Raw genomic sequence first — 22,300 nt, 5'->3', positions numbered from 1 at the left:
TTAGTACCTTTATTCATAAATACAGTTTCTCGCTATTTCAGCTTTACTTCTTTTAAAATGTTAAATGTTAACAGCTTAAAAGAATTCATGTTGATAATTGAGAAGATATCATTTTAAAAATATATCTTCAATGAATAATAACATTCCCTCTAAAGTTTTTAGTAGTTTTAGAAAACCCTTCTTGGTTTGAGATTAAAAATGCTTCTTTAAGCCCTGAAGCTTAAAGGTGTAGCGCAGGGGTAGCCAACGTCGGTCCTCGAGGGCACCAATCCGGCAGGTTTTCCAGATTTCCGTGCTCCAACACACCTGACTTAAACTAACAAGTCATTGTGGAGATCCTTATAGGCTGTTGGATCCATTTAATTTGAGTCAGGTGTGCTGGAGCAGGGAAATCTGGAAAACCAGCTGGATTGGTGCCCTCGAGGACCAACGTTGGCTACCCCTGGTGTAGCGTAACAAAAGTCAAAGATTAATGACATTAAAATACAATATATAATTTAAAAACTGTGTTTCTTTTGGCATCTAATCACTTTACTAAAATGACTGTTTCATCCACTTAGAATGAACCATTACATCTACTTACACATGCATGGAAGCGGCCATATTTGTGCCACTATTTTTACTACGGTGTCTCTGAATGGACAAACAACTGGATATGAAGTGAGAACTCTGAGCTTTAAAACTGCAGCCCAGGCTTTGTTTGATAGGTGCTAGAGCACAGTTTGCTTGGTATTTGAAGTCTTCTCTATGCATTTCTTAACCACTAGATGTCAGTAATTCTTACACACTGTGTCTTTAAGAAGCTATTATTGAAAGCCCTCAAAACCCCCAAAACTCCATGATACCATTTTAAAGTGTTTGTATTGATATTGGTATCTCAAAATCCAGTGTAGCATCTCAACATTTTGACATAAAAAAAACTGAGATAATAAGACAGAATTTTGATTTAGAATATTTACTTTTTATTTTCAACACTGTCAAGACAGACAAGAACATCCATGAGATTTCATTTTTATGCTGGACCAAATCAATTTAAGATACTAGAAGTCCATGTTAATAATTCTCAAGACAGCTGCCAACAAAGTGGAAATAGTTGATTTGCAAAATCTGGTTTCCATTCATATTTGGAACAAATTTCAACCAAGTCCAGTTAAATATATCAGCAAGGCAAAAAAAATATTCAGTTTAACTGTGAAGGCCAAACATGATTGTCTGTTAGAGTTTAATGATTTCACAAGATCTCTTTAACTTAATCAAAATTTTAATATGATATTTCCCCCCTATAAAATCCCTGACACTGAAAATATCTGGTGAATTTTCATGAAATGACCCTACAAACACCATGAGCATGTTGTGTAAATACTGTTAAGTTCAAAGCTTTGCAGTGTAGTCCCACATTCACCAGCAGAGATTTACAAGCTGTGATGACTCAGTAAAACCAGTCAAGCCTCTTGGATTAGTTGCACATCAAGCTCAGTACGAGATAATAAGTGTAGATGTACACCAGAGTAACAACCATTTTCTGAACCTTCCTTTCATACTTATTGCTGCTAAGCTAACAAAAGGCGGGACAGACATGAGGTCAATAAGGTTAAATTACTAAATAAATAAGTTTGTAGATTTTGTATCACTGGTATTACTGGACAAGGCTTGACAAACTGTTATTTCTTCTTCCTTCATTTTAACCACCACAGAGCAGATGTGAGACTGTTATTAGTGTTTTTCGCCTTGAATTTGTAGCATTAATTTTAAATAAGGAGCTACTGTAGCAGCAGAGAAGCATGTAGAAATACTACATTAATTTTGGGGTGTTGAGTGTATGTTTGATGAAGCCCTTTGAGTCACATACATAGGAAAAATAAAACCCCAATTCCAAAAAAGTTGGGACACTGTGTAAAGTGTAAATAAAAACAGAATACAATGATTTTCAGACCCATATTAGCATCCAGATCGTTCTCCTCTGATGTCATACTGTTGTGATGGATGCATTATGTAGTTTAGCATTGTCTTGCTGAAATCTGCAAGGCGTTCCCTGAAGGAGACATTGTCGGAATAGGAGCAGATGCTACTCTAAAATCTCCAAGTATTTTTTAGCATTGATGGAGATATGTAATCTGCCCACACCAGTCTGGCGACAAGCTAGATGGTCCCTCTCTTCTTTAGTCTGCAGGACACTGTGTCCATTGTTTCCACAAATAATTTCACATTTGATTAATCTGACCAAAGAACAGTTTTCCACTTTGCCTTGGACCATTTGAAATGAGCTTTGGCTCATGAGACAGCAGTATCTCTATATCATATTCATAAGGCTTCTTCTTTGCATGACTGAGCTTTAACTTGCATTTATGGATTGCATGGTGAACTGTGTTCACAGACAGTGCTTTCTGGAAGTTTTTCTAAACTCATGAAGTGATTTCCAGTAGAGAATTATGCCCGATTTTACTAGGACTTGAAATCACAAGCATCAAGATTAGATCTTTGGTTGTGCACAGAGAAATTCTTTCTGATTCTCTGAATCTTTTATTGATATTATACACACATGGTGGGATATTTATTGACCTAATTAGTCAAATGCAGCTCCATTTTTTTTTTATGTCAATTACTTTTATAGCTTTTCTTGCCCCTACTCCAACTTATTTGAGATGTGCTGTTGCCATTAAATTCCATATGAGCAAATTTTTCCATGAAATGGTAAAATGTCTGTTTCAACACCTGATATGTTGTTTATGTTCTATTAGGAATAAAATAAGGTTTTATAAAATTTGCAAATCATTGCATTCTGATTTTATGTACAGTGGCTCAACTTGCTTGGGATTGGGGCTGTATTGTTTGCAGTAATTATTATTATTATTATTTTTTTTCCCTGTCCTGTCCAGCATCATAGCAAACAGAATGATGGTCTGACTGCTGTGTTGTGCCAAACAAATTTGCTTTGCCAAGAAGAGCCTTATAGGTATAAGGCTCCTCTTAATAATCTAATTTTTTATTTCTTTATTTGTTTAAATATATTGTTTTATCTAATTTATTTAATTTATGTAATCTTGCTGGACCTGACGAGAGGGGACAAAAAAAAAAAAAAAAAAAAAAGGACAGTAATGGAGAGAAGTAAAGACAATCAACTGCTATGTAAACACAACAGAGAATTTTTTTTTACAACTTTTACAGGTACACTAAGCTGACAGTCATTAGGAGCTCCTTAAAAAAATAACCAAGACAACAACAACAAGATGTGTCACAACAACACCCAAGGTGGGCGTATAAGCCCAGTGGACAACTCAGTGACTGTGTCAGCTTGTAGAGTATGAGGGGTCAGGATTGAGCAGAGATGAGTGTGATTGTGCAAATATGACCATGCCTCCACTGAGGTTAGAGGCAGACTAGGGCAGCCCAGAGACCCAGCGCGGGCTAGCACTCACCCCAATGTTCCAGCCGCACACCCCGGGAACCAGGGCACCATCTACCACTCCCACCACCATCCTAGCAGACCAGAGGAAAGCGAGCCCCAAATCCAGCCCCCACAACCACCGCCCACCCTCCCACCACACCACACCCAGATGCAGTAGACTGGGCACCCCCCAGGGCCAGCAGCCACCCTATCAGCAGATCCTGTCTGGATCCCGGCCCCTGGGGCAACCACCTCCCCCTGCCCGCCTCGGGTGGCGCCCAGGAAGCAGGGGTGTGAAAGGACCCCATTGCCTCTCTATTCGCAGTAATTTGTGAAAAAACATAACTGAGTCACAGACACGAATTGCTAACATACTGCATTATTGTATGGCACCACTTTCAGTCTCATATCAAACAGCATGAAACTAATAGGTAGTTGTGCTATTGAGGGAATGAGGGTAATTATATAGCATTCCCACATGCTTATAAACATGTTTTTCTTAGCTAGGCTTATGATTTTAGATATATGAACCCTGAAAATACTGTAGGTTTAGCCTCTGGGTCTGACCCAAAGCAGATGTGTTTGGATCCAGACATGCATTAAACAAACATCCATTAATCTGCATGCCGATAAAAACAGTGCTGTTTTTGAAGAATCCAATGATGATTTTCTGAGAGAGTGACATGGCATAAATCTTGTCAGCTCCCATGGGCAAACAAAATGCTTCAAGAGTGACAGGAAAACACACAGCACACACACTTCCAGTATGTTTCTATCATCATGAGAAGACATTACACAAATGTTTTATGTCTTGAAGACTTACAGTTACTATTTGCTTAAACCAAACATACCTTGTCCTGACCTCAAACCTCAAAAGTCTCACCCATAAGTTAAATCATTTACATAATGAGCTTTTGCTTTTCACAGTGTAACCAAATAAAAAATATTTATTCTAGACAGCAGCCTGATAGCATCCACAGACGTGTGTTACAGCATTATAACTTTTTTAATCTTTTTGTTTTTTAACTCATGACTATGTTTATAAATAATGTTGTTGTTTCTACACCTACATTTTCTCAATCAGCCAGGGCAGGAACCATGCTGGGCAGCTGCCAACATATCACTACAGGAGGTGCTATCACACCATATTTATATTTATAATTTATATTACTGCAGCTAAAAAAAGTATATATTTTTCAACAATCAGCATAACATTAGGTCTACAATTACTTTGCATGGTACTAACATTTTTGTGACCATGCAAAATTCTACAGTGGGCTCAAAGCTGAAAAAGGAGATACGATCATAAAGAAATGCATCACTGTCCAGAGGCAATAAAGTAAACAATGTACAACTAACACATTTTATTGACTCTCTATCTCTTTTGGAAGAAAACATATTAAGTAAATGTACAAATATCTATGAAAGTGGCTGAAATTTACATTTGACTTTATTAGCATGCCTTGTAGCTGAAATTGTCTAAGATCACCTCCCATCATATGTGTCAGCCTGTGCTTCATGAATAGACTGTGACAGGCAGTGTGTGGGATGCATCCCTTTGATGGATCTGCACTTGTCTTTTCTCAGCAGCAGTTTACTTTTGGCTAAGAAGGCAGTGAAAACACTGCACAATTCATTTGATCATATTTAGTGCTCTGATGTGCTACTGTTTGATTATCACCTGGGCTACACAGTCTTTGGATAATATAAAGGATGCCAAAAATGTGGATAAAGATCAGGTCTAAAAAAATAGCCATGAAATGACTAAGTCATAACCCCCAGTCATATGGTATATCACCTTCTTGGTTACTTTAAAGTGCATTAATGATTCAACATACATTATTAAAGGCTTTTTATTAGAAATACTTACCTGGTATCTTTGCTGAACATGTGGTATCATAGCCACTGCAGATTAGAAGTGGTTTTGAAAATGCATGCATCAATAGGAAGACTGACTCTACAATTCAATGGTGACTAAACGTTGTACATTACAAGTTATAGAGTCCAGGGGCTAATTTAGGGATCAATAATCATTCAGAGAAATTCCAGAAGTGCAATTGAATCCCTGTTGTGGCTTAGTGTAACACTTGAATAAAAAAGAGCTGGCATTACTGTTACTTGTTGCACCTCCTGTCTTTCCTTATAATGAAAATATTGTCCTCTCTCCGAATCAGTATTTTTGTGGTTTTTCTGGAAATGTCTTTCTCCAGCAATGAATAGATCTTGCCAGATATATAAAATGGGAGTAGGAAATCATACCAAATAACATGCTCCTGTTCATTACAACTTTTCTGTGTTTTGTTTAAAATGAGTATAAAATGACAGAAGTTAAAGCAGTACTTTGTGATCTGTTTTTCTATACTGAACTTTATTTTTCAACCAATAATGGTCCTCAGTGTGATGTCAAAAAGTAAACAAGTCACCTGTGGCTCCCTACTGACCAAAGGCCTGATTACTGAACATTATATATAGATATACTGCCAGTTAAATTACTCAAACTAAATATGGAAGCCAAAGCCTTGACAAACAATATTCCAATAATATAGCAACTATATCATGCAGGTTTATGCGATAACACATTATTGAGAATGTATTAAACATACACACAGCATAAACTAAGATAACATTAACATTCTTCAAGAAGAAGCCCAATGAGAAACAAGAACCTTTAAATATAAAAATCCAACTAAACGAAACAGCTGAGTTGCTTGTTTCCCTACGAAGTGTTTTTAAGTGACACAGGAAGTCAGTGTAACTAGGCAACGCCATCGTTACCATGGTAAGACCGCTTACCCCCCGAGGAAACTTTTGTGACTTCTGAAGAGGGGGTGGGTATCGGTTTTGTCGAGGATAAATCTAAGTTGTAAGGGTAAGTTTACTACACGTATTTATTTGAAAACGTCTTGAAATTGATACAAGACTGGAAGCATTATATATTTTTTTAACTTGTTAAGTTTAAAGGAGGTTGGCTAAATGGAGTCTGAGCCGAATGAGGGTAAAACTATGCGCTCTTCCAAACACCAGACTAGCTCCAGCAATAGACTGGAGTTTCTCACACCTATGGTAAATACCACTTTGAACACTTTTATCGTGTTTTGTAGTAGCTATAATGCAATATAAACTAACTTTTAAAGTCACGTCCCATCTCCTTGGCCCTATTTAATTAACCACAACTGACCTTTTCTGTAGATTAACAGTTGCAAGTTGCACCTTACAAGTGTCAAGTCACTTGTACCGGTTAAAGTGGGAGAGGCAATGGTAAGTCTATAACTTATTCAAAGAAGAACAACACATATACTGTCATAATTAGATTTTTTTTTAAATGCAAAAACATTTTGTAGTTGCAAAATTGTAAATAAACATAATGAATATAGATTGTATGGTATACATTGTTGTTGGTGCCTTTTTGATTGATAAATGAGTCCGAGAAGGGGGAAAAAAGCTGGAATGATTTTTTTTATGCTGTGAAATTATTTTTCCTGCCTCTGTTGTTGCAGGCAATACAATGAAATAAAAAGATATAATAGCAACATATGTTTAGTCATGACCATGTATAACTCCAGACTTAATTTCTTTTGAAAATATTAATTATTGTTATCTGATGTGAAATGCTTCAAGATAGCAACGAAAACAATTTTGCACATGTGTGTTGGCAAAGGTTCTGCAATGAAATAATAATGAATAAATGTGTCTATTGTAATTTGAGGTCATATTGTTTTACATTTCACTATTGTTCAGGATTTTTCAATTATGGATGACGCCATGAAGGGGTTGAGTGGGCTTCAGACCTTTTCAACAACACTTTGATGCAGGGACAGAGCATTATATTTACATCTCTTGTTACACATATTTTTAATAGCAGCCATATTTGAGCATCTTTGTTGATTTTATTCAGTATGGTGTTATATAAAAATGTTCTGATTGTTCCAGTTGGTTTATGTGCTTTATTTAAATTTTTCTGACCTTTACAACTGTAGTTAATTGCATGCTTTCCATTGCATACTTCACTTATTTTGTTTGCTGTTTAACAGAATGATTCTCAAGATTTTATGAAGAAAACAAATATGAACATCACCCAAATAATTAAACATACTTACTCAGGTAGGCTTGACCCACTTCACTCTTTCAATCACTCACTCGCCAATCGCCTAAGAGGATTTTGTGTGATTGAGCATCATGCTATACATTCATGAATGGCTATGGCTATGTAAAGAATCTCATGGTGTGTTTGCACATCTTGTTCTATGATACCACATCTTGTGCAGAAAATGGGTTACAAGCATGCAGTCGAACCAGAGTTGCCAGTGAGAATGCTGCCGATTTTCCTCCACGCAGTGCAGTGCTACTAGCAGGTGGTGCTCCGGTTTCATATGCTGTAAATGAGGACAGAGACAAACCAAGAAGACCAACCCACAGTGCAGGGGCCTCATGCCTTCATTCTGCTGTAAAAAATCACAGGGCAGCATGTAAATATGGTAATATCAATACAATGAAACAGAGAAAACCATTTTAATGCTTATCTTTAGATTAATGTGTCTAAACTATAAACATGGAAATAAGTTTTTATGCAATGATACCATGAGTATTCTAAATTCAGTTTGTCATGTCCATACTAGGTGGTTCTGGCAAATGTAATCACGTTGCTGCATCAGATTTTGCCTTCACCCAGTTACCTTTTGCTTCCAGTTTTCAGCGAATTGACTGGGACAGGTAAGCTCTGTCTTTTTCATTTACCAGCAGATGTGAAATGGAAATGTACTGAAGAACAAAGTGTTTGAACTTAAAGACATTGTATATTTGACCTGTCTTATGTCAGAGCAATTTTACTTGTCTTTGCTACTAATTCTTTCCTATTTTTATTCCATTCCTATCATTACTAAGTTTAATAAGCTCAACCTGACCTGACTCCTTACTTTCAGGAGAAATTATTTTACTGTCAAGTGAAAAGGAAAATATTTCAGATTTCCACCAGGGAGCAGCAAAGTCTCTTTGAATACCCAGTCCTTGCGACTATTAGCAATTATGCTGACAACAAAGTAATTTGCTTCATATGTATTCAGCAAAGGTTATTCTTCTGTATGTATAGCGGATACTAAATTAGCTATTTGAATCTATAAACTAAAGTTAATTCATATAAATTAAAACCAAATGTATAAATCTTGGAATTGATTTCTTTCAATTATCCAGGTGCTCCTTGAAGGAATTCCCCCAGCTGGATGTCATGAAAGAGCTGCAGCTTCTCAACGTCCAGCACAATCTGATCACCAGGATCCAGCATCTATCACATCTACAGCAGCTTATTCTCTTGAACTTGCATGACAACCACATTGCTGACATGACTGGCATTGAGGCTCTGTGGTCTCTTAGGATTCTAATGCTGGGAAAAAACAGGTTGGTTATCAGAGCTGGAGTCCCAAGCAAGGAAACAGTACTTTAATTGAAATTTCTGTTCTATGGCATTTATGGTACTGTGATGTTCATATTTTGCTAGTATGGCAGAGCCTGCTGAGTAGCTTTACTCCTTTCTAAATAACACCCTTAAAGTTTAATGTTAATGTCTTGTGGATTGTGTAAGACCTTGTTCACAATTGGAGTTTTGTACATTTTTATCCACTTGGTGTTATTACATTGTAAGCTTTAGAAATGTGTGACTTGAATGCCCAAAATAATTAGAAATGTATTTGCTGCAATTTAATTTGTATTTCAAAAGGTTGGTGGTAAGAAGATGAAAGACAACTTTGTGGATAATATTAAAATCTTCCAGCTGTGCTCTACTGTTTGTTCTGCTCTCTGTGGAATGTCCTTTTAGGTGCACTATGTCTGAGGTCATTTTTGGTTACTGAGAAGTAAAGGATGCCTCTGTAAATTGGCCTGTTGTCCAAATTTGTAATTTAATCCAAATTTATTTGGCTAGTACTGAACAAAAGAGTGACTTGTTTGTAGATATTAAATGGAAGTTTAAATTTTAGACATTTTTATTTTTAACTGATTACTTGCTTATAGGAGGTAATGATCATAGTTCTATCATCTGTGTTTGCGCTTGAAATAATGTGTATCATTACCTGTTACTGTAAACCCATTATCAGCTAACCACTATTTGGCACATTAAACCAAAAGGTAAAAATTCCCTCAGTTGTTTACTTATGTTTTGACCCCATATATTTTGTGTATTTTTCAAGTTTATTCAAGATAATTTGGATTTTATATCGCCTTTTCTTGATCATTTTCAGAATCCATAAAATTTGCTCTCTGGAAAAATTGTCCAAACTGCACATCCTGGATTTGCATGACAATCAGGTACTGTTTCTTTACTGTTCTTGGACCTACAGCGTATGTGTATTTAGCTGGGAAATTTACTCGTCAGTGCTTTTCATGCAAAGCACAATATAGCTGAAAGTTCTGCAGGAGCTGGTTGCCCCTCCCCATTCCTCCACAAAATAGATTATCAGAGCCATTTGAGATTCAGCTTTATAAATGCTGGAGTCAATCAGACATGACAGCAGGAGGCCAGGCATGATCATTCAGGCTCATGGTCCACTGGCCTACAAAATTATGCATATTCAGGCCATTTGCCGATTACCTAATACATTTTTGTATTAAAACAAACAAACAAACACTATTTTTCTTAAAGGTAAGCATACTAAACAATATTTTCTTTGTAAAGCCAGAAATCTCATGGAGTGTTTTTTTGGACTTTTATCTTATGCATTCGTCTTTGTTCCCAGCACTCTTACAGGACAAAGAATTAAACCATCAGAATCTACAGGCTCTTGTTTCGGGTCTACTCCCACGTTCATTTTCTCAGTGACCCCAGTGTAATTTATCCAACAGGCATTACTCTTTTTTATGTTTTAGGCACTGGGAACAATTTTGAGCTGCCTCAGATCATAATCTTTCTATTACTAATTTGTTTGTAGCTGTTTGTTCAGCCTCCACAACAGAGCTCAGTTTACTGAAATTAAAAGCCTTAGAAATCCAGTGATGTCAGATGAGGATTTCAACAGCTCTTGGAAAAGAAAGCTAGAACAGAAAGGCTTCCCCTGGTCAATTTAGTGTTTTGCCAGCGTGCCGCCCACGCTCCTCCTCAGAGAGCCACTCCAGAGCTCTGGTAAGACTCCTTCCCTTTCTGGTGTTGGCTGCTCTTTACATGAGCAGGCATCCCAATTACTGTTCAGTGACTCCTAGAGTGTTGCGTTATAATTTTTTCTTGACAGAGGATACTTTGTTGCCACAGGCACTGCATCTTATGCATCCTAATTGCATCTTTGTTGCACATTTAAACAGTTTTTACAATGGTATGATTAAATATTTAGCCATAGAAAAAATTAGTCCCAGCTGGTAATAAGAACACATTACATTCAGGCTTAGCTATTTGTTGGCGGACACATTTTGTGGAGCAGACGATAAATCTTTTGTTCTCCTTTGACTAGATGTCCTTTTAGTCAGCTACAGATCAAAGCCCCCTGTTTTATGCACTCAGATTACAGTTCAGTCACATGTATTCAGCATTTTTTTCAAAATCATGAGAGACCTAACCAATGAAAAATATAATCTGAATTGCTGCTGAAACGATGATACCACTTTATGAATTGACCCATAAAACACTAGCTGCTTGTCTTCTTTACATCTGTGGGTATGCTTCGACTCCCACCCGTACATCACTGTCATCTGCTCTTCCTCCCCTCCTCAAACTGGGAGGCTCACACTGCTATAAACCTATCTAGTTCCCATTTATTGTAGTAGAAAGATGTGGTTTAACTTCCACTTTTCTGGAATTTTTCAAAAGGTTACAATCGCTTTAGGAGTGTGCGTGCAACCCACACTCAGTCTCAATAACCAAGATTTTGGTTTACTAGACCTAACATTGTTTAGTAACCAGTTCTTCTGTTAGGCTGCGATGTTTTCCTTTGAGCAGTTTCACTTAAAAGCAGTCAGGACTTAACAAAGAATTCCTTACTGGATCTGTGAAATGTTGAAATGAAAAAAAAGTTAGCATAACTTGTGCATGTCTCCCTATTACACATCATGGAGAAGTGATTTGATTAAATTTGAGTCAGTGTGTCATGTTCAGTATAAACACATCTCTGTGGGACAGGGTAAAATGGGGACAGGGACACTTCACAGTAATGTTCTTGGTTTTGCTGTGACCAGTGATACAATATGCATCATCTTTATTATTATTTTGTTTACAAAAAAAAAAAAAAAAAAAACATTACAAGAGCTGATGCTACAATATGACCTTTACTCTTGACCAAGACCAAGCCTGTTTGCCTTGTATTTGCAGAAAAACTTTTCATGCTCATTTCTTTTTTTTACATATACATATATAATACTGACATTAAGAAATTGATATGTAATTGATTTTGTTCTAATGGTTTTTAAATAGTCCTTCTTTAAAACAGCAAAGTTTTTCTTTTATTTAAACAAAATTACTAAAAACAAGTAATTTAGTTACTTATGTGACTACATTCTTTGGGGTTTAAAGTACAAGTAATCACAAGACCAGAAAAGATGCTTTTTCAAAAAAAAAAAAAAAAAAAACTGCAGGCATTACAGTAGTGATGTTTGTTTTTCATCTTATGTTCTGTTTTTTTTTTCTCTCTCTATAACATATACTCTTAGTTTAGTCAAACCTAGTGTGTGATTCTGTTAGAAGTCATTTGGGTGTCCAAGGGTTTTACATTCTGAAAGACATCAGGACTTGTTAAAACATTTTAGCGTTTTCTAAACATTGTCAGAAGGTATCTGTTACTATCTCTGGCCAAAATTCAGAAACGATTGTGTACTTTTATTTCTGTCATAATCCATTTCTGTTTTGATTTGAACTCTTCTAAGCAATCAGCAGTAATAACACTTGCATATTTTTCGGCATGAGCAAATGAGAAAAAGTACAGAGTGTTATTACTCTACCTTCAGTGTTTCTCTGTAGTTTTGTCTGCTTTTTATATGAACATGCTGTTCTGTTACAAACTGACCAATGGACCAGACAGAATAACTACTTAACTCATCTAGTTCAAAACCTACATGTTATCTTGTTTTTATATTTATAAGTCTAAGCACATGTTAATGTAAGACTTTTTTGTTTTAACTGAAGGCTTGAACTCTTTGTGGCCCTTTAACTTATTCCTCACATGTTTATGTGAACTATAGGGCGCAAACACACCATCTCACAGCCAAATCTGCTGCGTATTACACTTAACAATTTTAAGCGTCACAGGTACTCCTAAATATTCTCTCCTAGACAGAGAGGTGAAGAGAGCAGCATCAGATTTCATCATTGGCTGTTTGTTGCTGTAATTTTGGAGGTTCAGATGGAAGTCATGGCTTGATGAACAGTAACTGGCTGAATTAAGTTATTTGAGAGGTTCGGTGATACAGACTGTTGCTGTTATACAACTTGTTCTGAGTTTAAGGTATGGAAATGGTAATGCTCACTTATCTTGTGTGACATCTGGCTGGAAAAAAAATTAAGTGCCCTGCTTTTTAAAAAAAATGTATTTAACTTATTTATTTATTTATTTGTTTATTCATTTTGTTATTATTTCTTTTTTTCTATTTTATCTACAATTGAAGAATTTAAAGTGGTTTTTAGCCATTTGGTAATCATTAGATGTACCACTTGAGTGCCAACTGTGGACTGATTATGTATTATTCATCCTCCCTCTGCTGTTCTTTATTTGTAGAATTTAATTAACTGTATTGCCATTTTACTTCTTAATGTTCTTTCTCTCATTGTGCTTTCAGATCGGCAGGATAGAACACATCTCTCACCTGAGCGAGCTGCGCGTGTTGAACCTGTCTGGAAACCACATCTCAAAAGTGGAAAACCTGCAGGGCATGGACTCCTTGACTGAACTAAATTTGCAGCGCAACTACATTTCTTGTGTGGTGAGTGGCCTCTTTACTAATAATTGAAAGCTTTCACTATTTTATTAATTTATATCAAATTATATCAAAGTAAAGAATCTTGTGCTTTCCTTTTTGTTTTTGTTTGGATTGCAACAGTTGACTAGTTGAAAAAGGACTTAAAAATACTGTTTCTTCCCTCTTGCAACAACTCAAAACATAAATGTTGCAGAAGTTGTTAATTAGCTGCACAGCTGAGTCGTTTTTGGCTTCTCTTGTTGCTGAGTTTAACTGGTTTGTTGCAGCTTTATTCCATCTGATCTGAAGTGATCATAGATCTTTGTTTACTGCAGGGAGCAGATGTATCAACTCAAGGCTGTAATTATCACGTTCTGGTTCCACACTGTGAGCACAACAACTACCTTATGAAATTATAAAGGTTCCTCCTGCTACTAATTAAACAAAGGGGGAAAAAAGTATATATTTTTTGCATCCTGATGACAAACAAACACACTTTTCTTCTTTGACAAGATGTAGGAAAATGTTTCTCACAGGATAAAGATGCTTGTAACATCCTTCATGTTTGATGTTCATCTCCTTCCTCTTGGACCAGATCGCTTAGATTGTTTCTGTTTTAGTGTTGCAGGATCACATGTGACAGTTTTTCTGTCAGAAAAGAGCAAACACAGGAGTTATGTCAATAGAATCTGTGTATGTAAGTCTGTGGTGAAATGTATCTTGTTTGTGTTACCCAGGGAGACATAGCTCACCAGCCATAACCTCCCACTGACTCTCTGCTGCAGTGAGGGAGAAACTGGATATTCTAAACACGGAAATTCACTTCTTCAGTTTCAGTAGTTTTAATCTGATAAACAGAGGAGTGTGTGCCAAAACAGGCCCCTTCATTTGTATGCAAATCCCCTAAGACCTCCTCTGCTTTTTGGGGTAGAAATAAAAAAAAATAAAAAACAAAATCCAATGTTGTAAATCAACCGTAGGCCCTTCCCATGACTCACCCTGTCCTCTGCCTGCAAGCTGTGAGCTCCTAATTATTGGATGTAATGTTTTATTTGATACATGGGAGAGGAAAAATACTACTCATCAGCAGTTTCTGTTATCTCTGTCATTAGTGCTGCTCGCTGCCAAGTATTTCTATCAGACACAAAGTAAATAGCCGGCCTCCAGGTACTCTTTTTTTTCCATTTTATGAAAGGGAAGGCAGATTCTCAACGAGATAAAAAGACTGTCACTGACTTTGAAAACAATTTATGGACTTGATTATAACTTGGGCTCCATCGTCCAATAAACAGAAAGCTGTATGCTTATTGATTCATGTGGATGTGCACATTATTGCCTGTGCTTGTAATTAAATACTGGATGCTGAACTTACTTAATTTGATCTTTTTTGATACGGTAAACACTGTAGCAGCAGCCCTAGTCTTTCTTAACACAAACCTTTCTACTGAATTTGATCATAGATTTGGTCCAAAAATGTGTATTATTTATATTTATGACATCTGCAAAGGATGAAATATATTAAAGTTTGTGTTATTTGCAGATGACAAATATTTTTTGTTCAGGTGTGGAACTGTAGCAGTTTTTGATTACAGAGGAACTAAATAGACTGAAAAAGTGGTTTGATATAATAAAATTGGCTTTAAATTTGAATAAAACTAGTTTTATGTTGTTAGGAATTCATGAGAGAAGTGTTGAAGTAAAATTAATCATTTAAATACGAAAGAAAGGTGTAATTACAGTGTTGAAGTGTGGTAAAACACATACAAAAGTAATATACAAACAATAAATACAATACAGAAAAGGGCTATTAGACTGATTAACAATGCTGGATACAGAAAGGGGGGGGGGGGGGTATGATTTAGAGTGAAACTGAATTTAAAAATGCAGCTTGTCAGCAAAAATTTAAAAATGTGTTTCAACATCAGGGGTAAAATTATGGAACTATTTAGATCAAAGTTATAAATCATCCATTAGTCATATTTGAAAAGGTTTTGTATTTACACCTGCTCTTATGTGGGCCTTTCCATTGTGCCAACCTTAGTCAGTAAGTAAGTGAAGATTTTTATATTTTTGGCAGAAGTAGCAATGATTTGTGTGGAAGAGACAACAGTGAGCATGAGACAGGATAAAACAGACAAAGCAGAAAGGTGTCAGCCAGACGCAAGCTGGCTTTATAGTTTAGCAGAGGTTTGTTTTGTTGTGAGCTGCTTGAGCTAAGCAACATCATTAAACAGTAGTTTAATTAGCTGACCTAATTAGTGTTAGGTCAGCCCTACGTCTTATATGCTGTCACAAGTTTTAGTCAGTTAACAGTTATAGCAATGACCCAAGTGTGTAAAAATGGCCCGAGAACACAAACTTGTTAAAATGAGAAACTACAGCTAAAATAATCCAAGGGAAAATCCCATTTCTACTCTAAAATGTACATAAAGTACCAAAAGATCTTTATTGACATGTGACCGTTTGAAATTTAGTGCAATCACATTTGCAATGTGCACTTAATGCCAGAGCATCTTCAGTTCTAGTACACAATAGCAGAGGCCAAATGTGTGATATCACACTTTGAGTCTATTCTATTGAAGAAAGTGCCAAAACTAAACAGCTTAGTGTGAGAAAACCCATCTCTATTTACCTGTGCCTGTGTCTGCCTGAGCAGCTTTAATGCCCTTTTGTGGTGTGCGTAGTTGCATGCAACACTGAAAGCTTTGATGAGTGCTTTTTCTGTTTGTGGAGTAATACCTCCGCCGGAGCTCAAAGTGTGAAAAATAAGGACATGCAAGCTGTCAGTGAGGAAGAGGGTGGAGCTGGGATGAAGAGGTGAAGGCGCGGGCACATAGATAAATACACTCCCGCAGGCATATACGCGCACATTAGCGCAGCTGTACACAGCTTCACAACAAATCCTGATTGGTTCTGATTGATCAGGTTGTTCAACAAAGAGAACACATTGGTGGGCCATTGTTATGCAGCTCATCAGCTCGGTGATGACATCATTCTGTCTGAGACAGAGCTGCTATATTTAGACTAAGACAGTGTGCAGTGGCTGCTGTGTTCCCAGCAACCATACAGGGGCTTCAGTCGTCTCTGGGAATGTGGTAGATCGTCAGTTTTTGTTAACACTGACAGCAAGAATTGCAGGTTTAAAGGAAATAAAGCAATCTTGTCTCTGCAATGTTACAACACAAAAATATATAAAATGGGACACTATTTTTCTATTGTTTTTATGAGTATAGGTAGTTAAATTAAAATTTCTGAAACCCCTGAAACTAACATAATGGGAGGTATTCATTCATTTTCTATCCCACATATTCAAATTCAAGATTATGGGGTAGCTGGAGCCTATCCCAACAATTAGCAGGCGAGAGGCATGGTCACCAGTCCATCACAGGGCCAACACAGAGAGACAAACTACCACTCACAGAATTTAGAGTAACCAATTAACCTACCATGCATGTCTTTGGATGGTGGGAGGAAACCGGAGTAGCTGGAAGACCCTTGTTCGAACCCCTCCCTAGCTGAGGCTTGAACCAGTGACCTTGCTGTGAAGACATGGTGCTAACTTACTTGCATATGGGCCAGACTCCTTAAGTTATTTTAATCTTGTCCTTTTTTTATATTTTGTTGTTTTGTGAGCACAGTAAGAGGTGCAATAGAATAGATGTACTGTATGCTAGGAAAAGACAAATCTTCAACAATTTTAGCTAAAGAGATCAATTAAACAGGTTATGAATCCCTTTGTATTATTGGTTGTATTATTTCTGTTTTTAACTATTTTAGATATTAGGAATAGAAAAGAGTACCTTGCAACAGCTTGGGCATCCTTGCAATTTTGAGGTCACAGTTAACTTACTAAGATTTCAGACTGGTTTTATGGCAAAGGCATGCACACAATGGTTATAAAGCTTCTGTTCTACTTTGGGAAATGTAACACAGTTTCCTACATCCCTCTGTAACACTGACATTCTTAACACTTTGTTCTTTTTGAACATTAGCCTTAGTTCATAGTCAGTACCTACCTCCATTCTAGTGTAGGGACTGATTAATTGATCTACCAAATAACTTAAAATCAATTATGTAATACTGTGCAAAGGGGTGATAGAAAATCATTTGAACAAATTTTACATTTCCAAACCATCAATCTGCCACTTTTACAATATAAAAACACAACTTATATAAATGAGGAGATAAAAGTAAGTGCAGCTTCTGATGCATTATGTAGTTAGCTTATGGCAATATGGTCAGTTAATTGAAAATGATAGTTTAATGTTAGATAACTGTATGCAGGCTTTGTGGATTTACTTTTATAGAGACTCTGCAGTGTTGTATTGTTCTCTACATAGCAGCTAGGTGAATGTGTTATTTAAGCACAGGGAGACAGAAAAGCTGAGGGAGGATGCGAGGCGTTGGCTGAAATATGGGTAGATGCTGACGCAGCTCATTCAGACTGCTGCTGGGAGTGTCCTCTTTGCTTCCAGCATGTGAATCACTGCCTGTCCACACATACATACACAGCCCAGATCTTGATACAACTGAACATAACATGCCCCCTCTCTGGAATCTGATTAGTAGCTGTGGTTATGACATTGTCTTTGTCCCTGTGTGTCCAGTTCAGCATGCCATCTGGCCAGCTGCTGCTCTTCACCCCACCCCCTCTCACTGAAGTCTGCATTGATTTTGCAGCTGAGCTTGCTCGTCTGTAAAAGCATCCCCTCATCCCAGTTTGGGTCCATTAAATTTACCCCAATTAATGTTCTTGTGTATTGCAGTGCAGTGCTGTGACTGTCTGACTGCTGTATGTGCAGCTATATGTATATGTTCCAGTTAGCATTTTAAGCTAGCCTCCTGCAGCAGGGCATCACTGCATTAGCGCAGCACCCACTCTCTCTCCCCTCCCTACCCCCTGTTCTCTTCATGCTCTCTCTCATATTCTCCCTCCCTCTCCATTGCCCCTCCTCTCCATGTGCAGACAAGGCAGCATTCTGTATGTGTATGTGTGTATATATATGTGTGTGTGTGTGTGTGTGTGTGTATGCACAGGGTGGATGGGGATGCTGAATGCTGGAGCAGAAAGCTGCAAGGTGACTGAGGGAATGGAGAGGAATACAGAGCTGTGACGATGCAGTGCCCTCTTCCTGAGCATCTTCCTTTCTTCGCATCAATCCATTTCTCTGTCTTCCCTCTCCCTCTTTCTCTTTGTAGACTGAGGTGGACCGCCTGCCCTGCTTGCAGCGCCTCTTTCTCAGCTGCAACAACATCATCAGGTAGGAGCTTGTACTGCTTAACTCCCTCCTTCCCTCAAGGCAGGGACAGGGATGGTGGCAGGACAGCGCCACGTCCTCTCCTCTGGCTCTTGGCAGCTCCTGGCACACATTTCAGAACACATACAAACACTCACAGCCGCACACACAGGTTTGCTGTAGTGAGCAGTTTCCTTAACCTAGAAAACACCAACCTGATGGGCTGTTAATTACCAATATTTAACATGCTGCTACTTAAAGAATATGTTATAATTCAGAAAAGTTAATCAGACAACAGAGGTGCCAGTTGAGAAGAAGTATTATTTTGTATTAAATGCCTATTTGAAGGCTGAATTAAATGGAATCATGGTGTGCGTTTTTTATTTGGCTACAAATATCAACTTGCTTCACACACTTTTTCCTAACCATTCTGTGTTTTTTTCTAAGTGAGTTTAGCAATCAAGATGTCATAGAGTTAACTTATTAAAGCAGAACAGCCTTCTCACTGACTAAAGCTGTGTTGGATTCAGGGTGGGACAGCCTCCTTGCCCATGGTCACCTTGTGCTGTGATAGATCCGACCTGACATTTCATGCCAGCCTTGCTGTTCAAGTGTCTGTGTGATTCAGCATCTGATGTACCACACAATCACGACAAAAGGAAAGGCAACAAATACTCATCTCAAACTCATTAGAACTTTATAAGAGTAATATTTTGTTCCAAGTGTAATATTTCAGTCACTCATTTAAAATCTATATTTTAGAGTTTTTGTTGTTTTAAGTGACTATCATATGGATCTAACATTAACTTACAAATGTGGTGCATGTACCTTGTGAAAGTGTTTAATGCTGATAGGAGATGAGTTGTACTCTGTTGCTAGGTAGAGGTAGAGAACATTCATCTGTTTGGTGTATTCAGCCTACCCAATAGAGGACCTTGGAGCAAAACTCCCTCATGAATGCCTGCAAATATTAGATCAACAAATCCTAATTATGCATGTTTCATGAATCCTATCTGAGTTATTTTAGACACCTTAAAAATAGGAGCAAAACAGAAGTAAAAACAAGAGGGTGTGAGTTGTGATGCCTCTGAGGTGAGGTCCTAGTTTGTACTTATAGATCACACACATCTTGTCATTTCTCTATTATTGCAGTGTTGATCAAGGTAATCATAGCCAAGAGGCTGCTGGTCATTGTGAATGAGCAATCTCTTCATTATTTCTAGTATTTATTTGTCTCTATTCTAACTAGGTTTATTAAATTATGGGAATTTATTATAGTGAATGTATTAGACTGACTGAGGAATGTTAGATTTTTGACATAATTGGACTTCCTCAAAATTGTGACTGAAAATATTATAAATAACAATGATTGCTTTTTACCTTTTTTTCCAGCCAACCCAAAAGGAGGAGGAATTGTAAAAATGTGCTTTACAACAGTTTTAGCTCTAAGTGGGTTTGTCAGAGGTTATTATCAGGTCCTCCACAGCATTCAAATAAATCTCAGGCTGCAGCATGCAGTGCAGTAGGCCCATGGGTAGTTCCAGACGAATTATTCATCAGGGTTATTACAACAAATTAGCAATGATACAATCTCTCCTGCCTTAGCTATCCTGATTTTGTTTTTTTCTCTGTTGCCACAGGGTGATTCATAACAGTATAGCAGATTTTTTTACACTCAGTATTGCCCACCAGAGTAATTCCAAGCTGCCAGAGTGCCAGCTAAATGACAATTTGTTGTGGCTTTTTTTTTTAACATGATAAAAAAAATCTTTTCATTTGAAGCTAAAACAGAACGCTCCTGGGTTTTAGATTTAAATAGCTGGGCTGTCTGAGACTTATTTGTGTGAGCAATACATCATGTCACATCATATACTACTGTAAAATCTTCACATTAAAAGGGGATATTTTAAAGCATAGCTTGAATTTCCTATAAATCTTCTCTCTTCTTGTTTTTTAGTTTTGATCAGCTAGCCTGCCTTGGAGAGTCACACTCCCTTTCTGAGCTAACCCTGGATGGGAATCCTGTAGCCCTGGAGACATGGTACAAGCAGGCCGTCCTGCGCTGTGTGCTTCATCTGAGACAGCTGGACATGAAGCGCATCACAGTAAGAAATAAGGTTATCTGTGGATGTTGGAATGAGCTGGGTTCCAAAATTTAGTTCACGATACTTTATTAAAGTTAAGAACCCATGCATTATATTAATTATTTATATTCAGTTAATGATCCAGACATGCTATACACATTGATCATCAGAACGATTTGATTAAATAGATATACTTTACTCTTGTATCCCAGTTAAAAACAAAACTCATCTCCAATTCACAGTCAGATGTGCTATTTGCTCTGACACCAATGCAGGATTCATCACGTTCTCTGGCACTAATGGAACAGTGACTAACCTATGACAACAAGAAAAACATTTACAATGTACATTATCTGTAAGTAATTGAACAAAACAGAGAAAATTCTTTTTATAAATGAAGTCATTGTTTTTATACGGTGTGCCAGCAATGTGCTGCGGTCACACATCAACATACTTTGAGAAGCTGTCAAGCAGGGAGCACCCAGGTCTGAGCTTGTATTGCAGAGGAATCTATGAGTGCCACACACCTTGCCCTCAAAACATAGTTTTCATACAGTAAAAACAAAAGAAAGAAAAAAAACACATAGCTCCAATTTCATTAATTTTCGTGTTTTTACAAGATATGTAAGATACATGTGATCAAGTTAAGCAGGTTTCATGACCCCCAAAGCAAACTACTGCCTACAGCTTTTAGTCCAGGAAAATTTTGTTTTGTCTTTGACTTCAGTCGGCCTGTTAACCAAGATCTAATTTATTGTTTAACCAATCTGATTTGGATTAGCATGCCTCCACTGCACTATGCTGTCGCTAAGCTGTCAAAAACTCAGACTAATTTCTTGTAGATTGTCCTTTTTTGATAAATGTGTATAATAAATGTAAAAGATGTTTATTATAAATCTTAAAGCAACTACTATCTCATCAGAAAAAAATAAATATGTTTGAATTTCTAGATAACCTGGAAATATTTTAGTTTCTTTTGAACATTAATTAAAAAAAGAAATGAAATACATTAAATCTATTTAAATATCTCTCTGCTAGCTGAAATGACTGGAGTTTTTCAAGTGAGGATAGCATTTAGCCTCTGTTGATCAAGAAGAAGCATTGTCTCTGCTAGCTTATCAACAGAAAGATGAATAACCCCCTGTTCTTAGCAGGCACAATCAGATTGTGGTGGCAGCATTGCATTCTGGGAGTTTTGGCTTTCCCCAACAGCTGGGCTCAGTTTATCTGAGACTAAAAATCAGACAGATAATCCTGTGATGCAGCTGGCTGCCATCAGAATTTCACCCAGCTTCTATAGCGGTTGATTTCTGGTGGAGAGAAGAGCCTTCCAGACAGCATCTTTTGTGGCTCCCCCCTTCTCTCTTGAATAATTCAGTACTCATGAATGGAGCGACACTCTGATTGCACCAGCCATCCTTTTCAGGACGAGGATCGGCGCATGGCAGGTGTACAAACTCGAAAAGAAGAGGAAAAGAAGAAGGAGAGTCAAAAGCAGACCATTCATAAGGTATCACCCGACTCTGCCGGTTATCTTTGCCTGCTTTCAGTGTACAGAGCGTATAGTGAACAGCAAACACACTTTGCATCCTGCATCTCACACTGCAGATTAATAAGTTGTAACATAAAAAGCACCAAGGCATTTGTCAAAAGCTGTATTTATTTGTTTTTGGTAGAAAGATGACAATGTATTAGAAAGGTTCAAACAAGTGTTTTATTTTTCTAGAAAC

The 22,300-nt window shown here is 37.3% G+C and overlaps 1 protein-coding gene across 4 annotated transcripts in view; it reads left to right on the top strand.

Moving 5' to 3' along the window:
• Positions 1-6,168: 6,168 nt before the first annotated feature.
• LOC121641070 (leucine-rich repeat-containing protein 49) overlaps positions 6,169-22,300 on the top strand; it is a 30,055-nt gene continuing 13,923 nt past the window's right edge. The window contains exons 1-12 of one of the 4 annotated variants that reach the window (XM_041986968.1): positions 6,169-6,254; positions 6,340-6,448; positions 6,575-6,643; positions 7,417-7,486; positions 7,651-7,851; positions 8,002-8,095; positions 8,573-8,776; positions 9,616-9,682; positions 13,130-13,273; positions 18,449-18,510; positions 20,444-20,591; positions 21,997-22,080. In XM_041986968.1, coding sequence (XP_041842902.1) covers positions 6,359-6,448; positions 6,575-6,643; positions 7,417-7,486; positions 7,651-7,851; positions 8,002-8,095; positions 8,573-8,776; positions 9,616-9,682; positions 13,130-13,273; positions 18,449-18,510; positions 20,444-20,591; positions 21,997-22,080 — 1,233 coding nt within the window. In that variant the 5' untranslated portion in view covers positions 6,169-6,254; positions 6,340-6,358. Of the gene's footprint in view, positions 6,255-6,339; positions 6,449-6,574; positions 6,644-7,416; positions 7,487-7,650; positions 7,861-8,001; positions 8,096-8,420; positions 8,462-8,572; positions 8,777-9,615; positions 9,683-13,129; positions 13,274-18,448; positions 18,511-20,443; positions 20,592-21,996; positions 22,081-22,300 lie in introns of those variants that run through there. The other 3 variants (XM_041986951.1, XM_041986960.1, XM_041986977.1) reach the window with 3 other exon arrangements.

Source organism: Melanotaenia boesemani, chromosome 1, assembly GCF_017639745.1.
Source record: "Melanotaenia boesemani isolate fMelBoe1 chromosome 1, fMelBoe1.pri, whole genome shotgun sequence".
In the NCBI taxonomy this organism is placed as follows: Eukaryota; Metazoa; Chordata; class Actinopteri; order Atheriniformes; family Melanotaeniidae; genus Melanotaenia; species Melanotaenia boesemani.
Note: the sequence above shows the minus strand (reverse complement) of the source record. Positions and strands in the feature narration are given on the sequence as shown.